Source organism: Orcinus orca, chromosome 17, assembly GCF_937001465.1.
Source record: "Orcinus orca chromosome 17, mOrcOrc1.1, whole genome shotgun sequence".
In the NCBI taxonomy this organism is placed as follows: Eukaryota; Metazoa; Chordata; class Mammalia; order Artiodactyla; family Delphinidae; genus Orcinus; species Orcinus orca.
In genome coordinates, this window is record NC_064575.1 from 68844726 (window position 1) to 68867248 (window position 22523).

Sequence of the window (22523 nt, forward strand, 5' to 3'; positions counted from 1 at the left end):
GGTTTTTCTTCATTCTGTGTTTTGTCTGACACTGGTTCAAGTTCTCATTCTGGCTTAGTCCTATCTTTAGACTTGTCCCCCTTTGCCCTAAGACTTCATTTTCTGCTTCATTTATCCTTCAGCCCCCATGCACATACATACTCTTTCTACCAGTCCTGCTGTGCAACCAGAGCGCAGCATCTACAGAAGACCTCCAGATTGCCAGGGACCTAGGATGCCCTGATCCCCACAGGACCTCTCTAGGCCAGTATAGATTTTGCCCGTCCTTTGATATCACTTTCAAACTAGTTTGACTTCTGGGAGGTGAAAGAAGCCATTGACAATGTTTAATGGTTCTTGGCTAGATTTTATTCTTGGCTGTTATCCAGGATTTTTCATTGGGTAGATTTATAAATGTGTTTGAAATTCACCCATATAAAAATGTCTGTTGAATTTCCAACACCAATAGTAGTGTTATTTCCACTACCAGTAATCAGAAACTTAGAGTTAAAAAGATTCCACTGGTTCTTCACATTATTTAGGTCATAATTATGACCCCATTATTTAGGGGTCATGTGCCTCTTTGAGAATCCAGTGACAGCTATGGGCACTCTTCCTAGGAAAAAAGGGTGTGTGTGTGTGTGTGTGTGTGTGTGTGTGTGAGAGAGAGAGAGAGAGAGAGAGAGAGAGAGAGAGAACCACATTTGCACACAGTTTAATGCTGTTTGTGGATCATCTAAAACTTATCTTTGGACCCCAGGATAAAAATCTCCCAGTCTAATCTCATTTTACAGGTAAAAAAGGTAAGTCCCACAGAAGTGAAATGACTTATTCAGGGTTAAGGCAGATAAGCAGAACTGGGGTCTGAGCACTCCTGACCGTGCTGTGAAATTGTATGTGTGTAATATATCAGCTTTAATGCCTGGCCCAGGGGACACCCAGTTTATATTATTTCCATCCCTTCTCTACCCCACCCCTACCATCATATTCATTTCAGTGATTAATATGATATGGGCTGGTTTGAGTTTATATTATGTTCAACTGTTTTTAATAGTAATAATGAAGATGCCTTGCTTTGGTAAAACATGTGTCAGAGAATATTACATTTCTCACAACTTCCTGATACAGAGCTGAATAAGTACTATTAACTCCATTTTACATGTAAGAAAATCAAAGACCCAAGTAAGTTGTTCAGGGCCAAGTGAAGAGTGAGTTCCAGCTCTTCTCATGCCGTGAATTACATTTTGGGGGTACTGGGCTGTCGTCTAATCCTCTTGTTTAAAATAAGCATAAGCAAGAACATGAAGGTCCTTGAACGAATGCCCAGACCAGTGTTTCTCAACCTTCACTATCCCTCAGAATCACCTGGGAAACTCCTACAAAATACCCAGAGGTAGGGACTCAGTTGGTCTGGGGTGAGGCTCAGACATCAGTACTTTTCAGAAACTCCCAGGTGATTTAAATGTGCAGCAGCCAACAGTAAGGAATACCATCCCAGACCCCTTATTTTTTTATTTTTATTTTTTTGAACATTTAAAAAATTTTTTTAATTTATTTTTGGCTGCACTGGGTCTTCGTTGCTGTGCACAGCCTTTCTCTAGTTGCAGCGAGCAGGGGCTACTCTTTGTTGCAGTGCATGGGCTTCTCATTGCGGTGGCTTCTTTTGTTGTGGAGCACGGACTCTAGGCGCATGGGCTTCAGTAGTTGCAGCACGCAGCTCAGTAGTTGCAGCATGCGGGCCCTAGGGCGCATGGGCTTCAGTAGTTGCGGCACGCGGGCTCTAGAGCATGCGGGCTTCAGCAGTTGTGGCACATGGGTTCAGTAGTTGTGGCTGGCAGGCTCTAGAGTTCAGGCTCAGTAGTTGTGGCACAAGGGCTTAGTTGCTCCACACCATGTGGGATCTTCCCGGACTGGAGCTCAAACCCGTGTCCCCTGCATTGGCAGGCAGATTCTTAACCACTGCGCCACCAGGGAAGTCCAAAGTGATTATTATTATTTTTTTTTGGCCACACCACGAGGCTTGCAGGATCCTAGTTCCCCGACCATGGATTGAACCTGTGGAAGTGCAGATTCTTAACCACTGGACCGCCAGGGAAGCCCCCCCGACCTCTTAAAAAGATGGGTTCAGTGCTGCATCATCCCTTCTGGTTGTTGGATGAGAGGCTGTGCTGGTTTTCATGCCTCAGATTCAAACAGAAGGTGTTGTTCCATGGCTTGTCTTTGAAAGATATTGCAAAGGCATTTGCATGGTGTGCTTTGGGCATTGAGGTGTTTCCTTGCAGTGCTATCAGTTACAAGCATGCTTAGAAATAGCTGAGCTCCAGTTGATGTCAGTATTCTCATGGAGCAAAATATGCAATGCAGCAGCCCCCAAAGCCCAGTAACACAGTGCTCGAGCCCGTCTTGCTCCTGAGCTCATCTCAGCTGCTTTGAATCACTGCAGCTGTGCCACGTGGCATTCAAGAAACCCGGCTTCCCCTAGCAGCCAGCATAAGACATAGCTCTTGTCGCGTGTCCCGTACAGAGGGATGGGGTTTGGGGATGGATTTTCAGCCACATTGGATGATGAGGCTGCCAGTGAACAGCTGTGGTCTTGTAGTCTGGGAAGGTTCCACTGTGTCCTGTTCTCTTTGAACAACAGAAGCTTTTTAAAAGAGAAGGAAAATACACTGCATACTGTCCCAAGGCAAGTTTAAGGCTGGTTTAAGGAGATTAATTTCTTATTAATTCAAATGTGCTTTGGGTATTTCAGTTTAAAACATGGATGTTTCTCTGCTGAAGAGCAAATGTTTACTTCCCCTGCCCCTTTGCTTCATACTAGACCTGTAGCCACCCAGATCTGGCTACCGTTTGCGCTGAGTAATGAAAAGTTCCCAGAGCAGGCTTTTAAATGGGGCTCTCTTGCCGGGGGCGGGGAAGGGCAGCCGTCTGCTTAAGGAGGGCCCCCAGAGCCCCTCTGCGTCTTGGAGGAGAAAGCTGCCTCTGTCCGGGGCCATGCGTGACCAGCTGTTTTACCACAGTAGGACCACAGTGCCCTAACTACACTGTGTTCTGCACGGGGCAGCCGCCTGCATGTACCCACAGCTGGGGTTGATGAGATCAGGTTCCACTCCCCAGAGCCAGAATAATCAAGAAAAGGCACAGAGCATTTCTTTGTAGGCCCAGAGGTGGCATGACTGTCTCCCACCTTGGCTAGGTCAGCGGAGGCGGAGGACCGCAGGGTATCATGTCTGTGTAAACTGGAATCCAGTGCTGTGGGTCCACATGTGCGGCACGACTTATGCATCTCCGATGCTGTGGAGAGTCCAAAGTCATCCTCTCTAAGAGCTTCTGATCTTGTGGAAATAGGATATATACAGAGAGAAATAGCTGGAAAAAAAATTACATGTTTGTCTATAATTAGGTGTTCCATTTTTTTTTAACATCTTTATTGGGGTATAATTGCTTTACAATGGTGTGTTAGTTTCTGCTTTATAACAAAGTGAATCAGTTATACATATGTATATGTTCCAAGAGGGAAGAGATAGGTGTTCCATTTTGCAGTAAGGATTCCATGTCCATCCCCGACTGCTTCCCCCATCACCTCAATGTCATAGACTCCCAACGTGGACTTTTCACCTCAAACTATCTCAGAGCTCCAGGCCACATTCCATGTCACCCCGGACACCAGTGCCAGCATGTCTCATCAGCACGGCTGTGTGTCCAAGTCCCTGCTCATCTTTGCCTTAAACTTGCTTCCCCCTCAGCTCAGTGCCTTGTGACCACCTAGAGGGGTGGGATAGGGAGGGTGGGAGGGAGATGCAAGAGGGAGGAGGTATGGGGAATATATGTATATGTATAGCTGATTCACTTTGTTATACAGCAGAAACTAACACACCATTTGTTAAGCAATTATACTCCAATAAAGATGTTAAAAAAAACCCAACTTGCTTCTCCTGTTAATCCTCAGACTCCATCCTCAACTCTTTCAGCACTGTCTATGCAATTTCCATTTTTATGCCTCCCTTAGATTTCCATCACTATAACTCAAGTTCTGGCTCTTTCGTCCTCTGTCTCAAGCCTGGGTGACTAGTTCGTTTTTTACACTTCTTTTAGAGGATCTGGTGGTGGGTGTGAGAGTCCTTCTTGTTGGCAGGGCTGGCAGTTGGGAGGAAGAGATAGATACAGAGCTGGGGGGAGCCAGGACAAGCTGGAAACTACCAGCCCTTCTGCATTTACCTCTCACCTCAAGGGCAACTGGTAGCAAGTTGTAATCCCTTAACATCTCTGCATGTGCATTAATAACTTCTTTTTTCTACTACTCATTTCATATTCCCTGGACACTCAGCAAACCCCTCAGTTGTTTATGGGTTCCAAATCTTTACTCCTGGTTGGGTGACTTCCACGTTCTTTCCTGAAGGTTCTGGAATGGGATTATCAGGGAAGCTGGTGAAGAAATCTCTGGAAAGCTATGAGCTCATTGGCTGGTGGGGGGCTTGAAGCCACGCTTGTTCGGCAGGGCTGTCAGTGGGGAGGAGAACTGGGTCTGGAGCAGCACAGGACAAGGACAGGCTGGAACTCTATGGCATCTGCATGTTGGCCTCTCACTGCATTTAACCATGGCAGCCTTGAGGAATGTTTGCTCTCACTTCCACCTTCCAGATATTATGCTAATTTCTTCTGTGGCCAACTCCACTCTGAAACTGCCCTGGGAAGGGAATCTGGGAAATGTAGTTCTCGTTTGGCCAAGTTGACACCACAGAGCTCTACCCTCTTATTTATATTCGCGTCCTTCCTACTAACTGACCCACAAAATGTCCTCGGTACAAGTATGAGGAAGGGATGGGGAGAACGAATATGAGATCCAGCCAGTAAAGGAGAGTGAGGATGCCCTGAAAAAGGGGTAGATCTTCCCTTGGGTACGGTACCTTGTACACGCTACTGCATATGGAATTGTGTTACATACGTCTAGGATGAGATAGCTTTCACTGTTGTCTCTGTAAGCAGAAACTATCTCTGTCTTGTTCCCTCTGGTTCCTTGAGGCAGGGACCCAAAAAGGATGAAATGTTTAAGATAGGAGTCTTCAGTTTGGTCTTTTCTCTCCAAACTTCTAAAAAGAACTGGTTCTGGCAGACTAGAGTTGTATACACAACCTGGCTTATTTTCGCTGCTTTGTAAAAGACAGAAGAAATATGACCAGGCTGAATACGGCCATCTGGAAAGTGTTCCTGGAAGCATTTTTGAATGCCCAGATTGGAAGTCAGCTTCTCAGGGTTAGCCTATAATCACTTTCCTGCATACAGGCTTAGCAAAAAGAGTTTGGTCTTGGCTAAGAATGCAGTGGATTAGCATTAGAAGTAAACATTCACAGGCATGAGAGCTGACCTGGAGGGTAGACTGCTTAATGTAGCAATGTCTGGTATGTTCTGTAGGGGTGGCGGAAAGAAGGAGCCAGTTTTTGTTGGGCACCAGGCTGGGTGCTCTACTAGTCGTTTAATATGTATCATCTCCTCTCGTCTTTGTCACAGCCCTATGAGCTGGAGAGTAGCTATATTTTACAGTTGAGGCTGACAGAGTTTGAATCAGAGCCTCTGGTTTTATAACTAAATGACAGAACCAAAAGCCAGATTAGCCCAGGTCTGTCTGGCTCCAGGGTCCTTGATCTTTCCATTATATCGTGGTGCTCTTCAAATCTGTTCACATTATTTTACTTTTCTGGTCCTGAGTTTCTCCATCTGGCTAATCTTGGCGAAATACGTAATCAACTCTGCCAGGGGTTAGGTGTTTCTCTAGGAATGGAGATACTGGAGGGAACCCCGGTCTTCAACTCCACACGTTCTCTGGGACTGGTGTGAGCGGCTTCTGAAGTTGACATGATCCAGAATATGACACGCTGGGCCGTGCCCTCCGTTTATTGCTAGACTGTGGGAGTTGAGAGATAGAAGGCTTCACTCCTCCACAGGCTTTCCTGGTGGTCCAGTGGGTAAGACTCTACGCTCCCAATGCAAGGGGCCCGGGTTTGATCCCTGGTCAGGGAATTAGATCCCACATGCATGCCGCAACTAAGAATCCGCATGGCATGATGAAGATCCCGCGTGCTACAACTAAGACCTGGCACAGCCTAAATAAATTAAAAAACAAACAAACAAAAAAAGGCGGCTTTATTCTTCCATCCTTTAGCCAAGTCAGTGTGGAACTTTTTTGATCCTTCAGCACAAGTTCTTAAACTGAGACAGTCCTGAGGAGCCTGGTTGGCAGGTCCATTTCTTGGCCCACAGATTGCTTGGTCCTGAATATAGCACCAGGTACTGATAGAATAAGGAAGGGGTTCTACAGCAGAAACCACAGGCTTGGCTACCCACCTTGGGGGTACTCAGTTCCCATTAGCCTTCGCAAAGGATGTCTAAGGTTTTTGGTCCAGATATCATGCCCCAAAGGAGGTTGCTCCATGCTCAGACCCTTTTACTTTTCCCACCAAAACACTACCAAGTAGATGGAGGCCTATGTATCTCTGCAAAGTACTTACACACATACACACACACACACACACACACACACACACACACACACACACACACACATTTTGTTCTTAGATCAGAGCAGCACCACCTTGGAGGTAAAATAAAGGAAACGAGACTTCGGCTCACTTTTCTAAAGCTAGAAAGTGTAATCAACACACAACAAGTCTCCTCTTATGATTAAAATATTTATAAAAAAATGCGTTGCATTTGTGAAAACAGTTATAATGCAACTTTTCGTCTGATGAATAACCTTAATGTGTTCTGTATCTCGTTAAGTAATCTATCTTTGAAAATCTTGGAGGGACTTCCCTGGTGGTCCAGTGGTTAAGAATCTGCCTTCCAATGTAGGGGACGCGGGTTAGATCCCTGGTTGGGGAACTAAGATCCCACATGCCACGGCGCAACTAAGCCTCTGCACCACAACTAGAGAGCCCACACACTACAACTTCTGAGCTTGCGAGCTCCAGAGCCCACGCGCCACAGCTAGAGAGAAGCCCGCGCACTGCAATGAAAGATCCCACGTGCCGCAGCTAAGACCCGACTAAGCCAAAAATTAATTAATTAATTTTAAAAAAAGAGAGAAAATCTTGGGTATATTAATATTACATTTTAGTATAATCCAGAAAAAAAGCATAATAATTTCTGGGTGTCAAATGGCTAATAATAAACATTCTAAGGGCAAACTACAAATTGAGTGAAAGTTTCTTGTGAAGGAAAGAATTTGGGGTCAGGGAGGAAGTCTGACCTTCTGGAGCCTTTTTCCTTTTGGCCGTCACTCCTGTGGGAGTTTAATACATGTGGTCAGAGCATGTCTCCTGCTGTTGGAAGCCCCAGTCTGCAAATACGGGCAAATTCTAAGGAACTTCCTGTATCCACAAGGAGCAGCCAAGTCTGTGGGGGGGGGGGGGGGGAATGGGTAGGAGTGATAATTTGCATATCCCCTGTGGTATAAAGGCTCCCAGGTAACAGATTCCTTCAGTAGTAAAGGAAGTCCAAGGAATCTGTGGTTATAATGTGTCTGTGCTGCTTCTCTTCGGTGCCTGACCACTTCTTAGAACCTCGGGAAAGCACCAGATCAAGGGCATGCTGTCTGTCCTTAGCACAAGCAGACCTTGGACGCAGTCCCAGTGCAATCATGAACTGCTTGTAGGAAGGTGACAGAACCACCAGGGTAGGCTGCAAATCCTCTATTCAGTCTAACACACGTCCCTAGAGAGAATCGCCAGGAAGGCAAACGTTCATCCTAACTTTGGGAATCCAAGTTCTCTGGACTGAACCTGAGTCCCTCCTATCGCCCCCTCCTTTAAGTACACCACAGTCCCCCCTCCCCATGACTGACCTGACACCACCACCACCCCCGACTGAGCAAAGTGGACCAAGGCTGAGCCTGGATCTGAAACAGACCTTTGGTCGACTTGGGCTGGGAGCGAGCAGATTCTGTTTGAAACCAGCAGGCACTTTGATTTCTCAATTTGCAACAAAAATTCTTTAGAGTTGCTTTTTGTTGTTGCTGCTGTTTTGTTGTGAAAGAAAGTCATTCTTACACACAGTTGGCTTTCCTTCAAGGCTAATTGTGCAGTCTGTTCTTTGGGGATACCACATAGCCACATAGCATGCTTAAAATGCATAAAGTTTAGAGGAAGACGGTCATTCTCTGGAGAGCAAATCCTGTGTTTATCCAAGAACTGCATCTCTGCCTCCTCCCACACCAGTCACTCTCTAGCCAGTTGCATATTTGGTGGAGAGATTTATGGAACTGAACATACAGCTGCAAATTTTCTTTCTTTTTCTTTTTTTCCCCAAGAACAGTGTTCTGCTGTCAGGGCTGTTATGCAATAAGCACACACACACAACTTATTTACTCCAGGAATGTCCAGAACTCCTAAGTGGTATCCCTTGCTGAATCTGACTGTGTGGGTAAACATAAAGCATTCTATGGAGGAAAGAAACTCATTCCATAGATGTAACTAACAAATCTTGACTCAGCTTATGTCTCTGTCTAATATTTTGTTCAAGGACCATCCATGAGTCTAGCTACACTCTACAACTACTTCAGTTCTGAAGCAACTTTGTTAAAGTGAATATCTTAGGGACAGGAGCAGAGATTCTTTAACTGAATCCCACTGCTCTGTTTAAGATTATGCTGATTATTTACTGGGGCTCCTGGATGCTCTATCCTTATGGGGTTCTCTTGGATTGGGAAAAATTCTCTCTTATCACCCTGTATTGTTTTTTTATTTTTATGGGATTTTTAAAAATTTTTCATTTTAAAAAAATGTTCTTTTGGGATTTCTGTGGCGGTCCAGTGGTTAAGACTGTGCTTCCACTGCAGGGGGCATGGGTTCGATCCCTGGTTAGGGAACTAAGATCCCTCATCCTGCATGCCACATAGCGAAAAAAACAAAAAAAAGTTTTTTAATTTTTTTATTGAAGTATAGTTGATTTACAATAGCATGTTAGTTTCAGGAATACAGCGCAGCAATTCTCTTCCCTTATAGGTTATTACAAACTATTGAGTAGAGTTCCTTGTGCTATACAGTAGGTCTGTTTTGGTATCTATTTTATACATGGTAGTGTGTATATGTTAATCCCAACCTCCTAATTTATCCTCCATTTAAATTTATCCATTTAAAATAAGTATGTTTATTTAAAATTTCTTATCTGAATGAATAACTGCAACTTGACATCTATTTCCATTTCCCAAACCAGAACCCAAACTGGCTTCCTGGATGTGGACCCATGCAATGGTTTGTCTCCCTTTCAAAAATCTGCATCCATTGGGCTCTTTTGGAGGGAGAGATTGCGCAGGAAGAGGGACAGAAGAGAAAAACAAATATTTATTTAACATTCACTGGTATTAAACGCTGGGCTTAGTACTTAATCAGATTTGATCCTCATAATAAACACGATCCCCATCTTACAGATGAGTAAAGTATAACTCAGAGAATTTGGAACTTGGCTAAAGTCACATAACTAGTAAATTATAAAAATGAGAGTTAACAAATTTTTATTGCACTATATAAAAAATGTACAAATTATTCATGCACATCTCAAACTATATTACAGAGTAAATTACTAGTGCAACTACTACCTAGGAATTCTAAGACCATGGATTAGTTGTCTACTTCTGAAATTTATATAAATTTATCATATTGCAGTCATCATATTGGGTACATATCTAGGAGTGGAATTGCTAGGTCATAAGTTATGCGTATATGTTACATGTAACTAGAGTAATTGTTCTATCCTCTATTGAAAGTGGAGCAGAATAGTCTCCAACTCTTATTGAATTGTCTATCCTTTGAATTCGGTGCATTTGGCTTCATGTATTTGGGGGCTTTTTTTGTCCGGCATATACATTTCGTGTTTGTGCTTGATATATATACTTGTTACGTATATATGTTTATAATTTTTGTATCTTCCTGGTGGATTGAACCTTGTACATTATAAAATGTCCTTTTCTTCAATGCTGACTTTATCATAAGCCCACGTGTAGGGGTCCAATTTCTGGACTTTTGATTCTGTTGCATTGGTCTATATACCTATACTAATACTAATACTACCACCATCTTATAGACTATAATAATAGGCCGTAGCTTTATAATATGTCTTTTAGACCTTTGTTGTTGTTATTTACATATCAAAAACACTTAAGTGCCTGAGAGAGATTCATCTTACACTTCTTCATTTGTACTCTTCTGAACTGTAGTTTACATATCTAAAAATAATGTCTCCTTTGCAAATGTAATGTAAGCAAACTCCTGACCTAGTTCTTGGCACCTAAATAACCAGTTATTAATAGTAAGTGTTGTTCAATCACTAACTAATAGAAGTTATTTTTTTCTCATTGAATTTTAGAGCTGAAAGGTGCTTTAAAGTCTCTAATAAATATACAGTTTTTTGCAGCCCAGTTGATCAGATGACAAACTAATGCTTGGAGAAGTGAAACAGCATGTTCAGAATGATTCAGCTGTTTGGGTGCAGAGCTGAGACTAGGATTTCTCTCCTGACTCCTAATCCAGTGCTTTCTCCATTGCTCTATGCTTAATTTACCCTTGGGGAGATCCTCACTGGGGAGGCAGGAAGGAAGGAGAGAATGAGTGTATCCCTGGAGATACACTTTTTAGGAAGTCTGTTTTTGCTGTGAATAAGCCAAGCTTTACAGACAAGTGAAGGGTGCCTCACATTGAACTTGGCAACACCCATTCTGTGTTGATCACCTGATACCAGCTTTCTCACCCACCTACAGAAGACAGATGGTATATTGAATCTTCTGCTGTCCTGTTTCTATTGTGAAGCAAAGATTGCAACAACAAAAAGGGAATGTGAGTGGAATTGGTAATGCCAGTTAAAGGCACAGATTAGGTGATGTAATCACCATGACAAATGGTGTGCCTTGGGGGAGTTTGCTGGCTGAATTATATGCAGCATTGTTACCAAGGGTAATTATACAAACCTCTATTTGTGTTGTGTCCTTCCTCCTGGAACCTTTAAAATCTTCATTCAGGAATCATTAACATTCACCTCACTCTAGCAGAAGAGTTATAAAGAAACATGGTTTTTAAACTTTGGTTGAGGATAATAAGACCTGCCAGGTCTAGACTGAGATGTAAAGATTAGCTTGAGTTATTCTTTTTTTAACTTTTATTTATTTAATTTTTGGCTGCGTTGGGTCTTCGTTGCTGTGCGCGGGCTTTCTCCAGTTGCAACAAGCAGGGGCTACTCTTCGTTGCAGTGCACGGGCTTCTCATAACAGCGGCCTCTCTTGTTGCAGAGCACGGGCTCTAGGCGCTTGGGCATCAGGAGTTGTGACACGCGGTCTCCGCAGCCATGGCTCGCGGGCTCCAGAGCGCAAGCTCAGCAGCTGTGGTGTATGGGCTCAGTTGCTCCGTGGCACGTGGGATCCTCCTGGACCAGGGATCAAACCCGTGTACCCTGCACTGGCAGGCGGACTCTCAACCACTGCACCACCAGGGAAGCCCAGAGCCTGAGTTATTCTTAAAAGTAAAAAATGCCCCCTTACTCTTCTCCATCGTTTTCTTCCCTGATAATGATGATGATGAAGTGAGCATTATTCCATTTTTCAAGCATCATAGAAGGAAAAATCAAATGCAGTGTTCTTAAGAAACTTCATTGTGTGTGAGAGGTGCTTAGATACCCTACTGAGGTGTTTATCCATGTGGTGTCAGTGCCAATTTTAGGGGAGCTGATTATCTATTACTTAGGAGGCAAGGTAGCCTAGGGCTTAAGTATACAAGTTTGGAGTCAAAATCTGGGCTCCACCGCTTACTAGCTTTGTGAACTTGGGCCAGTTACTTTATTTCTCTGTACCCTCAATTGTGATATGTAAATAATAATAACAATAATCATCATACCTGCCTCATAGGGTATGTTGGGAATTTTAAATGAGATTACACATGTAAAGAACTTTGGAAAAATATTAGATGGTCCCGTTAGCAATTAGAGCACTGCCTATGCTGACTGGCAAGTTGTAACCTGAGAAGTGGTCCAGGTATATGGATCAAATGGCTAGGATTTCCCAGGGTGGATGACAAAGAAAAGAAATTTAAAATCATCCATAAAAAGATAAGTCTCTATTTAAATATTTATGCTGTTGCTTTCACAGCCTATTATGTCAGATTATGAAAGCCATGGAGTATGATTTGGAGCAAGGTTTAAAGAAATAGGAACAATCAAAATATACCTTTTTTCTTTCTAAACTTCAGCAGCTTTCAAATGTTTCTTAATCTACTCACGACTTTTGTTAATCTGGTTCACCCACCTTTACTTTGGATACTTTGGCTGTCAAAAAGCCTCAAGCTTCATTCTCACCAGGTCTGGTTGTGGGCTGTGTTTGCCACATTAACAGTTGACATTGGTGGCTCACACATGGCTTTAAAAACATGTGTGGTAACATGGCAGCAGGTTTGGTTATTTGGGGTATTGCATTTTGAGCAATTTGGATATTATCTCTGATGATAGTTCTAAACGTAAGCATTTTATACATTGTTATTATTAATTTTAAAGTCTAGAAGATAGCAAAATTCGGCTGTAAAAATGAAATAGACTTCAGGCAAGTAATAATTATAATAAAATCTGAAATGTCAGCCCCCTTCTTGTATTTGAGGTGGTTAATTCTCAAACCATAGAATGTATTATCACAATACTAACAGGAATGGGATGAGCACATAAACTAACTTTTGGTACAAAAAATTCTGGTGGATACTTTATAGCATTGGTTTTTCAACATTGTGCTGTAGCAGAATCGCCTGATATGCTTAATGAAAGTGCAGATTCTTGGGACCCACCCCCTGAAAAGTCATATTTGGTAGGTCTTGGGTAAGATCTGAGAATTCACATTTTCAACAAGCCCTCAAAGGTGACTTATATTTGCACTACAGTTTGAGAGCCACTGTTTTATATTTGGATACACTTTTCACTTAGGCACTGAACAGTGAAAATGGTTTAAATAATGTTGACTGAATGTGTAGCTGAAACTTCAAACATGTAACTGGCTCAAAATAAGCTTCCTCATTAATTAGTGCATTTCCTATCATATGTAGCATTCAAGTAAGATAGGTTGGTTGCCCGGCAGGGATTTGTAGAGGAGAGTTCTACTTTTAGTGGGAGCTCGATTAGGGTGATCTCTAGAATACATCTGAGGGTTCTACTTGATTAAGGATGTAAGTATTAACTTGCCCTTAATATCTTGGTTCTGCTTTCTGTATCATTTGATTGGACAAGCTTCTGTCTCCTACTCACCGGGACTCAGCCCTTCCTGATTATTTTCTGTATCTGTCTGGGTCTATCTTTTTTCTCCTTATGACTCTTTCTGTCTCCGAAATTTTATCTGCCTCGGTCTCTGTCTTGCTAAATGTTTTATTATTTTCAGGGAAAGCCTGAAGCAGCCTTACCTTCCAATCCTTCTTTCTCCTTCAAGATCAGAAAGAAAAAAAAAAAAATAGAGAAAAGCTAGAGTAGCTTTCACATGAATGCAGCCATTTCAGGGATGCAAGTGACTTAGTGAATACAGATCTCCATGGCAGTGAGAAGACACTTAGGTAATCATAGGTGTAGTGTTTCTCCTCAATCTCACTCCCACTTTGGTTGAAACAATCAAATGGTTGTGATGGAACTCCAGCCATACAAGAACTCATGTGCAATTGCATCATCCCACAGGCGCTCAATCTGTTCAGAGGGTTAGTGTACATCTGCCAGCACTGGCTCAGGGAGAGGAATTAGAGGCAAGATTATTTAGTCGCTCTGGCTCCTTATCAGGAAGAAGCCTGGAGTTCAGCCTAGGTGTTTATCCCAATGTGATCACACCCTGAAACGAATGAGTCCTGACTCCCTCTTCTTGTTAACTCTTATTGGACCTAATTTTAGGCCTTTTCTTCACTGCCCGGATGCTCAGAGACATCACTTACCCATGACTTATGAAGGCTTGGTTCTTCCCTTTCATTAAGGATAATGTCCTCTACATCTCTTCTTTCTGAAGTGAAGGTACCCTCCTTTTTGTAGGAGACGAGTTCAGAGCAGCTATAGGAGCTCATGACAGCTCTTTTCAGTGAACTGGGGACATGAGGGAATTGCATTCAAATCTTTGAAAACAAATCTGAGAAAGATAATTATAAGCAGAAGAAAAGCATCACAGCCTCACTCGAATTCTCATTACCCCCTCTGGGTGGCACCTAAGTCCCCCACCCCAGATAGGAGGTAATAGGTATCTAAGGTAGGTCTATTCAGAGGTCATCACATGTTCTGTGTGTTTGTGCTTTTTAATATAGTAGAGAAATAATTTTCCCCCAGGCCGTGTGCTTCCTGTTGTTGCTTGTGTGTTGACTTTCAGAACATAGTGTACCATAGATGCTAATTCAAAGTCCATTAAAACTGAATACATTACATAGTAATACCTGCATTTCTAGATCATTTTGCACATTTTTAGTAACAGGATATTGGAACTGCTGGAACCACAGCAGTTGTTGGGACCACTTAGGGAGAGATGACGTCTTTCCAACAGCCTGACTCTAAAATTACTACCTTGAATATAAGCATGATAAGTGTTTGAAAGACCTTTTTTTTTTTCTTGCCTCATTCAAGGAAAAAAATTTGAAATAAATGTCCAAATTTACATATTGTTGAGGATTTTAAGTGACACAAAAAGCAGCCCAACCTTAAATGAGTAAAATCCTTCTTAATGAAGTTGGAAGAGCCTTAACATCAACATCACAAGGTATTTGAGCGAACCCACACTGTTTAATTAACAATTAAGGCCAAGAGAGAAAACACTTGTTTTCCACTGTTCTCTGCATTCGTCAGAACTTGCATGTTGTACTTTATAAATTTGTATTTATGTCAGGCTGTAGAGTCATGGAGTTCAAATTCCAGATGAGGCACTTAGTTGTGTGCCCTTGAGCAGATAACTTAACCTCTCTGATATTCAGTTTATTCTTAAGGATTTTATTGATGAGCATGGGTTGCCAATGACAGAAACCAGCTATCATTAAAAAAAAAAGAGGGCTTCCCTGGTGGCGCAGTGGTTGAGAGTCCGCCTGCCGATGCCGGGGACACGGGTTCGTGCCCCGGTCTGGGAAGATCCCACATGCCACAGAGCGGCTGGGCCAGTGAGCCATGGCCGCTGAGCCAGCGTGTCCGGAGCCTGTGCTCCGCAACGGGAGAGGCCCGCATACTGCAAAAAAACAAAAACAAAAACAAAAAAAAAAAAAAGAAAGAAAGAAAAAGAAATTGATTAGAAGGATATCAAGAATGTAGAGACTCAAAGGCAGGTCTAGAGAACTAGATGACCTATGATGGGGTTCCATCCTGATAAACCCATTGTAAATTGAAAATATCTGTAAGTCAAAAATGCATTTAATACACTTAACCTAGGGAACATCATAGCTTAGTCTGTCTTATTTTAAACATGCTCAGAACACTTATATTAGCCTACAGCTGGGCAAAATCATCTAACACAAATCCTGTTTTGTACTAGAGTGTTGACTGTCTCTTATGATTTATGGAATACTGTGTTGAAAGTGAAAAACAGAAGGGTTGTAAGTGTATCTGTTGTTTACCTTGTGATCGCCTGGCTGAGTCAGAGCTGGGACTGGCTTCTTTCACTTAGCAGAATGTTTTCCAGGTTCAGCCATGTCGTAACATGTAGTTGGTTCCATTTTATTGCTGAATAATATTCCATTGTATGGATATACCACATTTTATTTCCCCTTTCATCAGCTGTTAAACATTTGGGGCCCATCAGTTTTGAAGGACCAAGCCTTCCTCTCTTTTTTTTTTTTTTTTTTTTTTTTTTTTTTTGCGGTACGCGGGCCTCTCACTGTTGTGGCCTCTCCCGTTGCGGAGCACAGGCTCCGGACGCGCCGGCTCAGCGGCCATGACTCACGGGCCCAGCCGCTCCGCGGCATGTGGGATCTTCCCGGACCAGGGGCACGAACCCGCGTCCCCTGCATCGGCAGGCGGACTCTCAACCACTGCGCCACCAGGGAAGCCCAAGCCTTCCTCTCTTAAGCTCTCTCTCTGGTGGCCCCAGATCAGGGATCACAGACTCAAATGTCTCTCAGCTAGGTGTAAGAAAAACAGGAAGTGGTGAGGACCACGGCAAACGAGAGAACGTGTGCCCATCTAGAAGGGGCAGCCCCTATGGAGTCACTGCCAAGTGGCCATCCAGGCCTGGTATTGTTAGCTCTTCAGATTGTTCCAGAGAAGCCAGAATCTAGATTTTTATGTGAAAATTGTCTAATTTTTAAATGTTGGTCAATTGAAACCAACACTATGGGGGAGAGAGAGAATACCATTCTGGTCGAGACTAAATGCTGCAGGTGATCCCTGAGTGATGCAGAGACATGTCTCATCTTTGGGAGCCTATGAAGGGTTAGCTAGAGTGTAACTTCTGCACTCTCCTTGGGCAACACAGAAAGGCTGTTCATCACTTTGGAGAAAAGAAGGACCCGGGTCTAAAGTCAACACGCTGGGTTGGGTGGGGGTGGAATTCCTCTCATTCTTTGGCTCAAGAGCATGCTGGAGTAGAAAACACAAAACTCCAGCAAATGTCTACATTGAATTCGTGCTGAATTGTCCTGCAAATTATACTTGTAGCCTGTTTCAGGATGCGCGACCTTGATTCTTACTAGGACTTCAACCATGGTTGAGAACTGCTGATTCTGTACAAGATGTGCTCTGACGAAAAAAAAAAAGTGCCCTCAATTCGTGGTGACAGATTTGTGGAAACGAAAAGAAAAACAGAGGTCGGTCTCCTTATGTAGAACGACACCATAGTATTTTATAAGTTGGGGAGTGGAAAATACTGAGGCTTATGACAACAGCGAGTGTTTATTGAGTAAATAACCACTGTGCTTGCCACTGTGCACTTTCCATTTTGTTTTGCGTGTGACCTTGAAAAAAGTGGGTATTTTTAAAGGGAAAGAAGTTCATTGAAGCTAGTGTTGGTGTAGGGCTTGGTATTTGCGCAGAGGTTTTCAATTCATTAATTTGAACCTGTGAGGCTAAGCATTTTTACCTAACTCTCTTTTGTAGATGATGTCATTGAGGCATAGAGGCAAATGACTTTATTAAGATCATTCAGGGAATTCCCTGGCAGTCCAGTGATTAGGACTCCTCGCTGTCACTGCCGAGGGCCTGGGTTCCATTCCTAGTCGGGGAACTAAGATGCCCACAAGCTATGCGGCCAAAAAAAAGATCATCCAGCCAAGGAGCCTAGGACTTAAATACATATCATTTGATTCCAAATCCTTCGTCTTTTCCACAGATACACAGCTGCCCTTTTAATACGTTCCACTTTTGGTTTATCTAAGTATTAGGTATAGATATCTTTAGACTTAATACAGTATTTTATGTATTTTATTTCATACTTACATTTAAAATATAACATGTAATTTCTGTTTCATATTTGTTATATTTCTTAATACGGTGTCTGAGTTTCTGTGGATATTACCCACTCAGAAAACAATAAAAGGAAACAGTGATTTTCAAGTGTTTTAGTATTTTCACATTCTTTGTGTTGTCAACACTAAATTTATTAATAAATAATTGGGAGCAGGTGTGCACCTTAATTCTTAAGACATTACACTTAAAGAAGTATGATAATGAGAACAACAGATATGGGACACATTGTTACCAAATTGGTTGGACGGACCCCCACTTGGGCCCTGGCCCTGGCCAGAATCCCCTGTCTCTGTGGGGAAGGTTCTTTGTCCGTTTGGATTCCACAGCCAATAACAAAACCGACCCTGAGACAGAAACAGCACAAGCTTTATTCGGAGGCCAGAGAATGGAGAATCGGGAACTTAGTTTGCAAATCAGCTTCTCACCAGACTTGGGCTGGGATACCTCTGATATAGAGGGGAGGGGTTAGGGGGAGGGAATTCATTACTTCTCCGAGAACAGGCGTGTAGTTTGCTCAGAACTGGCGCAACATCCCTTTTCAGTCCTAATATGGAGTCCTCTGGTTGTTGTCATGGCAATTGTCAACTGTCATGGTACTGGTAGGTGTGTCATTTAGCATGCTAACATATTACAATGAGCGTATAATGAGGTTCAGGGTCTCCTGAAGGTCAGGTCTTCTGCCATCTTGGATTTGGCTGGTTCTAACCAGTTCTGGTGGGTTCTTGTTTTTCTTTTCTGGTGGTTTCCTATAAGATAAGGATAACACTTCTCCACAGCTGCAGCTTATGTTCCCTCAAGGAAGGGGGTGGGTTAGAGCTGGAAGCTAACAACCATGAAAACAACTTCATTAACTTAATCAACCTCAGCCATCTCCTTTCCTCCCCCTCTCTCCAACTTCTGTCCCTTCCCTGTTGTCTTCTTTTCCTTTTTTTCTTTAATTAATTAATTAATTAAATTTTTGGCCGTGTTGGGTCTTCGTTGCTGCCCATGGGCTTTCTCTAGCTGTGGCGAGTGGGGGCTACTCTTCGTTGCGGTGCGCAGGCTTCTCATTGTGGTGGCTTCTCTTGTTGTGGAGCACGGGCTCTAGGTGCATGGGCTTCAGTAGTTGCAGCACGTGGGCTCAGTAGTTGTGGCTCACAGGCTCTCGAGCACAGGCTCAGTAGTTGTGGCACATGGGCTCAGTTGCTCTGCAGCATGTGGGATCTTCCTGGGCCAGGGATCATGTCTCCTGCATTGGCAGGTGGATTCTTAACCACTGTGCCATCAGAGAAGTCCCTCTTTTTATTTTCTTATTTTCCCAATCAATGAAGAAATAATTTATAAGGAGCCAGAAATCCTTCAGGCTCAATCCTAATTGTGCTTTTTTTGCTTAATACATTATTCATTCAGTTCATTCAACAATGAATATGTATTGATTATTTTATTCATCTCCTATTGCTGTTGTAACAAATTAACAAACTTGGTAACTTAAAACAACGCAAATTTATTATCTTATAGTTCTGGAGTAAAAGGTCTAAAATAAAGGTATCAGTAGGTCTGCATTCCTTCTGTAGGTTCTGAGGGGAGAATCCCTTTCCTTACCTTTTTCAACTTCTAGAGGCCACCTGCATCCCTCAGCTCCTAGCCCCTTCCTCATATCAGTCTTGCTTCTGTGGTCACATCTCCTAATTCTGCCTTTGACTTTTTTTTTTTTTTATTTTTGCGGTACGCGGGCCTCTCACTGTTGTGGCCTCTCCTGTTGCGGAGCACAGGCTCCGGACGTGCAGGCTCAGCGGCCATGGCTCACGGGCCCAGCCGCTCCGCGGCATGTGGGATCCTCCCAGACTGGGGCACGAACCTGTGTCCCCTGCATCGGCAGGCAGACTCTCAACCACTGTGCCACCAGGGAAGCCCCTCTACCTTTGACTTTTTGTCTCCTTCTTATAAGTACCCTTGTGATTACATTGGGCCCACCTGGATAATCCCTATGTTAAAATCAGCTGATTAGCAGTCCAGTTCCATTTGCAACTTTAATTCCTTGTCGCCATGTCAACTAATATATTCACAGGTTCTGGGGATTAGGACATGGAACTGGGGGTTGGGGGTATCATTCAGCTCACCACCAGTGCCTACTATATGCCAAGCACCTTATAGATTTATATTGTTTGATTCTGTTTTGCTGATTAGAAGTACTTATCACCGACAGCTGGAGATCTGTCCATTTTTCTATTTGAGAGATATAAACAAATCATTCCTGTCCAGTGTGCACTGTTCAGACACACAACAGATATACCATCTGTTAATCTGTGTCAGCTAAATGGAAAGTACCCAGCATCTGATGCCACCACCAACCTCAAGAGAAGCCCCTCCGTTTGAGGCAGTAGCTGTGATCAGTATTATGTTCAGTATGACACATCCAAAGTGGCCGCTCATTACTGAATAGTGCTTTTTAAATTTTTTTATTGTAATTATCTGTCCTATCATAGGTAAACTAATACTCACTTAGTTTAAAAGCTGACCTTTGTTGGCCTCATCCATTTTCGTAAGGATGGGAAATAGGGAAATGGGTGAAATTTATCATCTCAACTGGGACACCATGGCAGGTGAAAGGAGAAACTATTAATAATCATGCAGGAATAATAGGTATAAAAGAAGACTGTTTGGGGAACACGAGGACATAGAATCTCGCTATAAACTGAGTCCAGATGAATAGTAACAGCCAAAAACACTGATTATGAAAAAGTATTGAGTACCCCATAGGTTCAGAGCACTGGAGTAGAAGCTTTACGTCCTTGACCTCATTTAATTCTTACAACAATCTTATAAGGTAGATATTATGATTATTAATCACCCCTATTTTAGAGCTGAGGGAACTGAAGCTCAGGAATTTAAATACCTAGCTTAAGCTAGTAAGTTGCTGAGTTAGGATTTAAACCCAAGTTGGTAAAACGCTAAACCAAATGCTTTTTCTATTATACCGCCTTCCAGGAAAAGTATAGTTTCTTGGAAATTGTTAAATTGCAGTTGCTGGCTGGGTACAGTTGGGTACCAATGTAGGAAGTTACCTGTTAAAGATACACAATGTCTTTATTCTAGGTCTATGAAAAACCGGGAGCTCTAAGATGCTTTTTTTTTCTTTTAATATGCATAGTTTTTTTTTTATTTTTATTGGGGTCTAGTTGATTTACAATGTTGTGTTAGTTTCTGCTGTACAGCAAAGTGAATCAGTTATACATGTACATATATCAACTCTTTTTTTAGATTCTTTCCCCCGTATAGGTCATTACAGAGTACTGAGTAGAGTTCTCTGTGCCATATAGTAGGCCCTTTTCCTTAGATTCCACATGTAAGCGATATCTCATGATACTTGTCTTCCTCTGTCTGACTTACTTCACTCAGTAGGAGAATCTCTAGGTCCTTCCATGTTGCTGCAGATGGAAGCGGGGAGTCCTAACCACTGGACCGCTAGGGAATTCAAGAGATGCTTTTTCTTTGTCCTTCCTTTAGGTCTGTCAGTTCGTCGTCTCTGTAAATGGGCTTAACGTACTGCACGTTGACTACCGGACGGTGAGCAACCTGATTCTGACGGGCCCACGGACGATTGTGATGGAGGTCATGGAGGAGTTAGAGTGCTGAGAGGGTAGCCCTCCCAGCCCATCCCGTGGCCTGCGGAGGATCAAAGGCAGAACAACACAAAGCTCTGCAATGACAAGACTTCTGTATACCTGGATGGTTTTGGACATACAGATCTTTTCTCCGTACATACACGTCTTAATTTGAGTTTCACACACTGTTTCCCTGTTGAATGTGGAAGAACCGGGTAATACATCTTTTTTAAAAAAAACAAAAAAAAAACGACTTACGTCAGTGTAGAAAAAGTTTGAGAAACAGAATTTTTTTTACATAGTAGCATTGCCTTACTCAATTTCCATTTGCAGTTCTCATCCATTGCTTTATATCTTAGTTTGCAGAAAGTTGTTGAAATGCTTCTCTTGCCAAAACAGCGATGTGCTAAAATCCCCTTCACAGGAGTCAATAAAGTAGTTTTTACAGACTTTAAGTTGTACCGTCAACAAATGAGCATGGAACTGTTTATTAGAGGATCTAGATTTCACCAAATTTCAAATTAAAACAACATCCAAAGGAATAGTACTTGTTAATTAGCATTTTGAAGGTTCTAAGTGCTTAAAAGCCATCAAATTTTTGACTTAATTCCTGCCTTTAGTATCAACTTTTCACTTAACATGTGTTTTCAGTTATGGCGTTGGTCAAAAACCAAAAACCTTATAATGGTATGGGTGGGGTAGATAGGGAGATAACTACTTGAAACTATGTGCTCTGTTTTCTCTTTCTGAGCCTACATCATTTTGTTCTATCAGTCAGCAACAGCAGCTTTCTAGAAATAATCCTGAATATGTTGAATGTCGAAACAGACAAGTTTGTATGTACACACGTAATTCAAAATCACGCCTCTGGCAAGATTTCACTTTGAAGTTGTCCCTTTTTAAGTGAAACATTCTAGAACTTGGCCCATATATGATAAAACTTGAAACTAAATTGCCTTATTGGCCTGAATTTTCACTAGCTTTCTAGTGTGACATATTCTAAGGACATGACATGTTGCTTATTTGGCAAGGTTATTTTTCACCAAAAGCAACTTCTTGTGTTGTAACTCTTCAGCTCACTTGTATATATGCGTGTTTCTTTTTTTGGTCTCAAAGAGAATGCATTTTGGGGCTTGGTGTATAGAGGAAGCTCCTCAACGTGCCAAATTAGGGAATCAGGGAATGCTCAATTCCTCTTATTTTCATATAATACATCCTGAACGACAAGGTTACTTTCTTATCATGTAGTAACAAAATATGAATGTTGTACCTTGGCCATTTTTGGGTGATAGGTTATCATAATGTAATGGTACTGGTGGAATGGACATACCGTGTTAAAGATACCACATATATATGTTTCTGGTAGTCCAACTTTTCTGGTCTGTAGCTTTAGTCAGAGAATAGGACTTTGAAGTAATATAGGATGGCTAACATTAATACTGTCGATCTACATTTGAGAAATATTATCGTCTCCGTGTGTATGTGCGTTTAAACTATGTGCCAGGCTGTGTGCTCTGGCACTTTACATACGTGCTCTCT

The 22523-nt window shown here is 42.4% G+C and overlaps 1 protein-coding gene across 4 annotated transcripts in view; it reads left to right on the plus strand.

Moving 5' to 3' along the window:
- The window catches only part of DEPTOR (DEP domain containing MTOR interacting protein), a 146433-nt gene that overhangs the window by 119347 nt on the left and 4563 nt on the right, over positions 1-22523 (plus strand). The window contains exon 9 of one of the 4 annotated variants that reach the window (XM_004265357.2): positions 20887-21434. The exons of 1 other annotated variant lie outside the window; for it this stretch is intronic. In XM_004265357.2, the coding sequence (XP_004265405.1) occupies positions 20887-21015 (129 nt within the window). In that variant the 3' untranslated portion in view covers positions 21016-21434. Of the gene's footprint in view, positions 1-9189; positions 10267-20886; positions 21435-22523 lie in introns of those variants that run through there. 2 more of the 4 variants (XM_033419898.2, XM_033419896.2) reach the window with 2 other exon arrangements.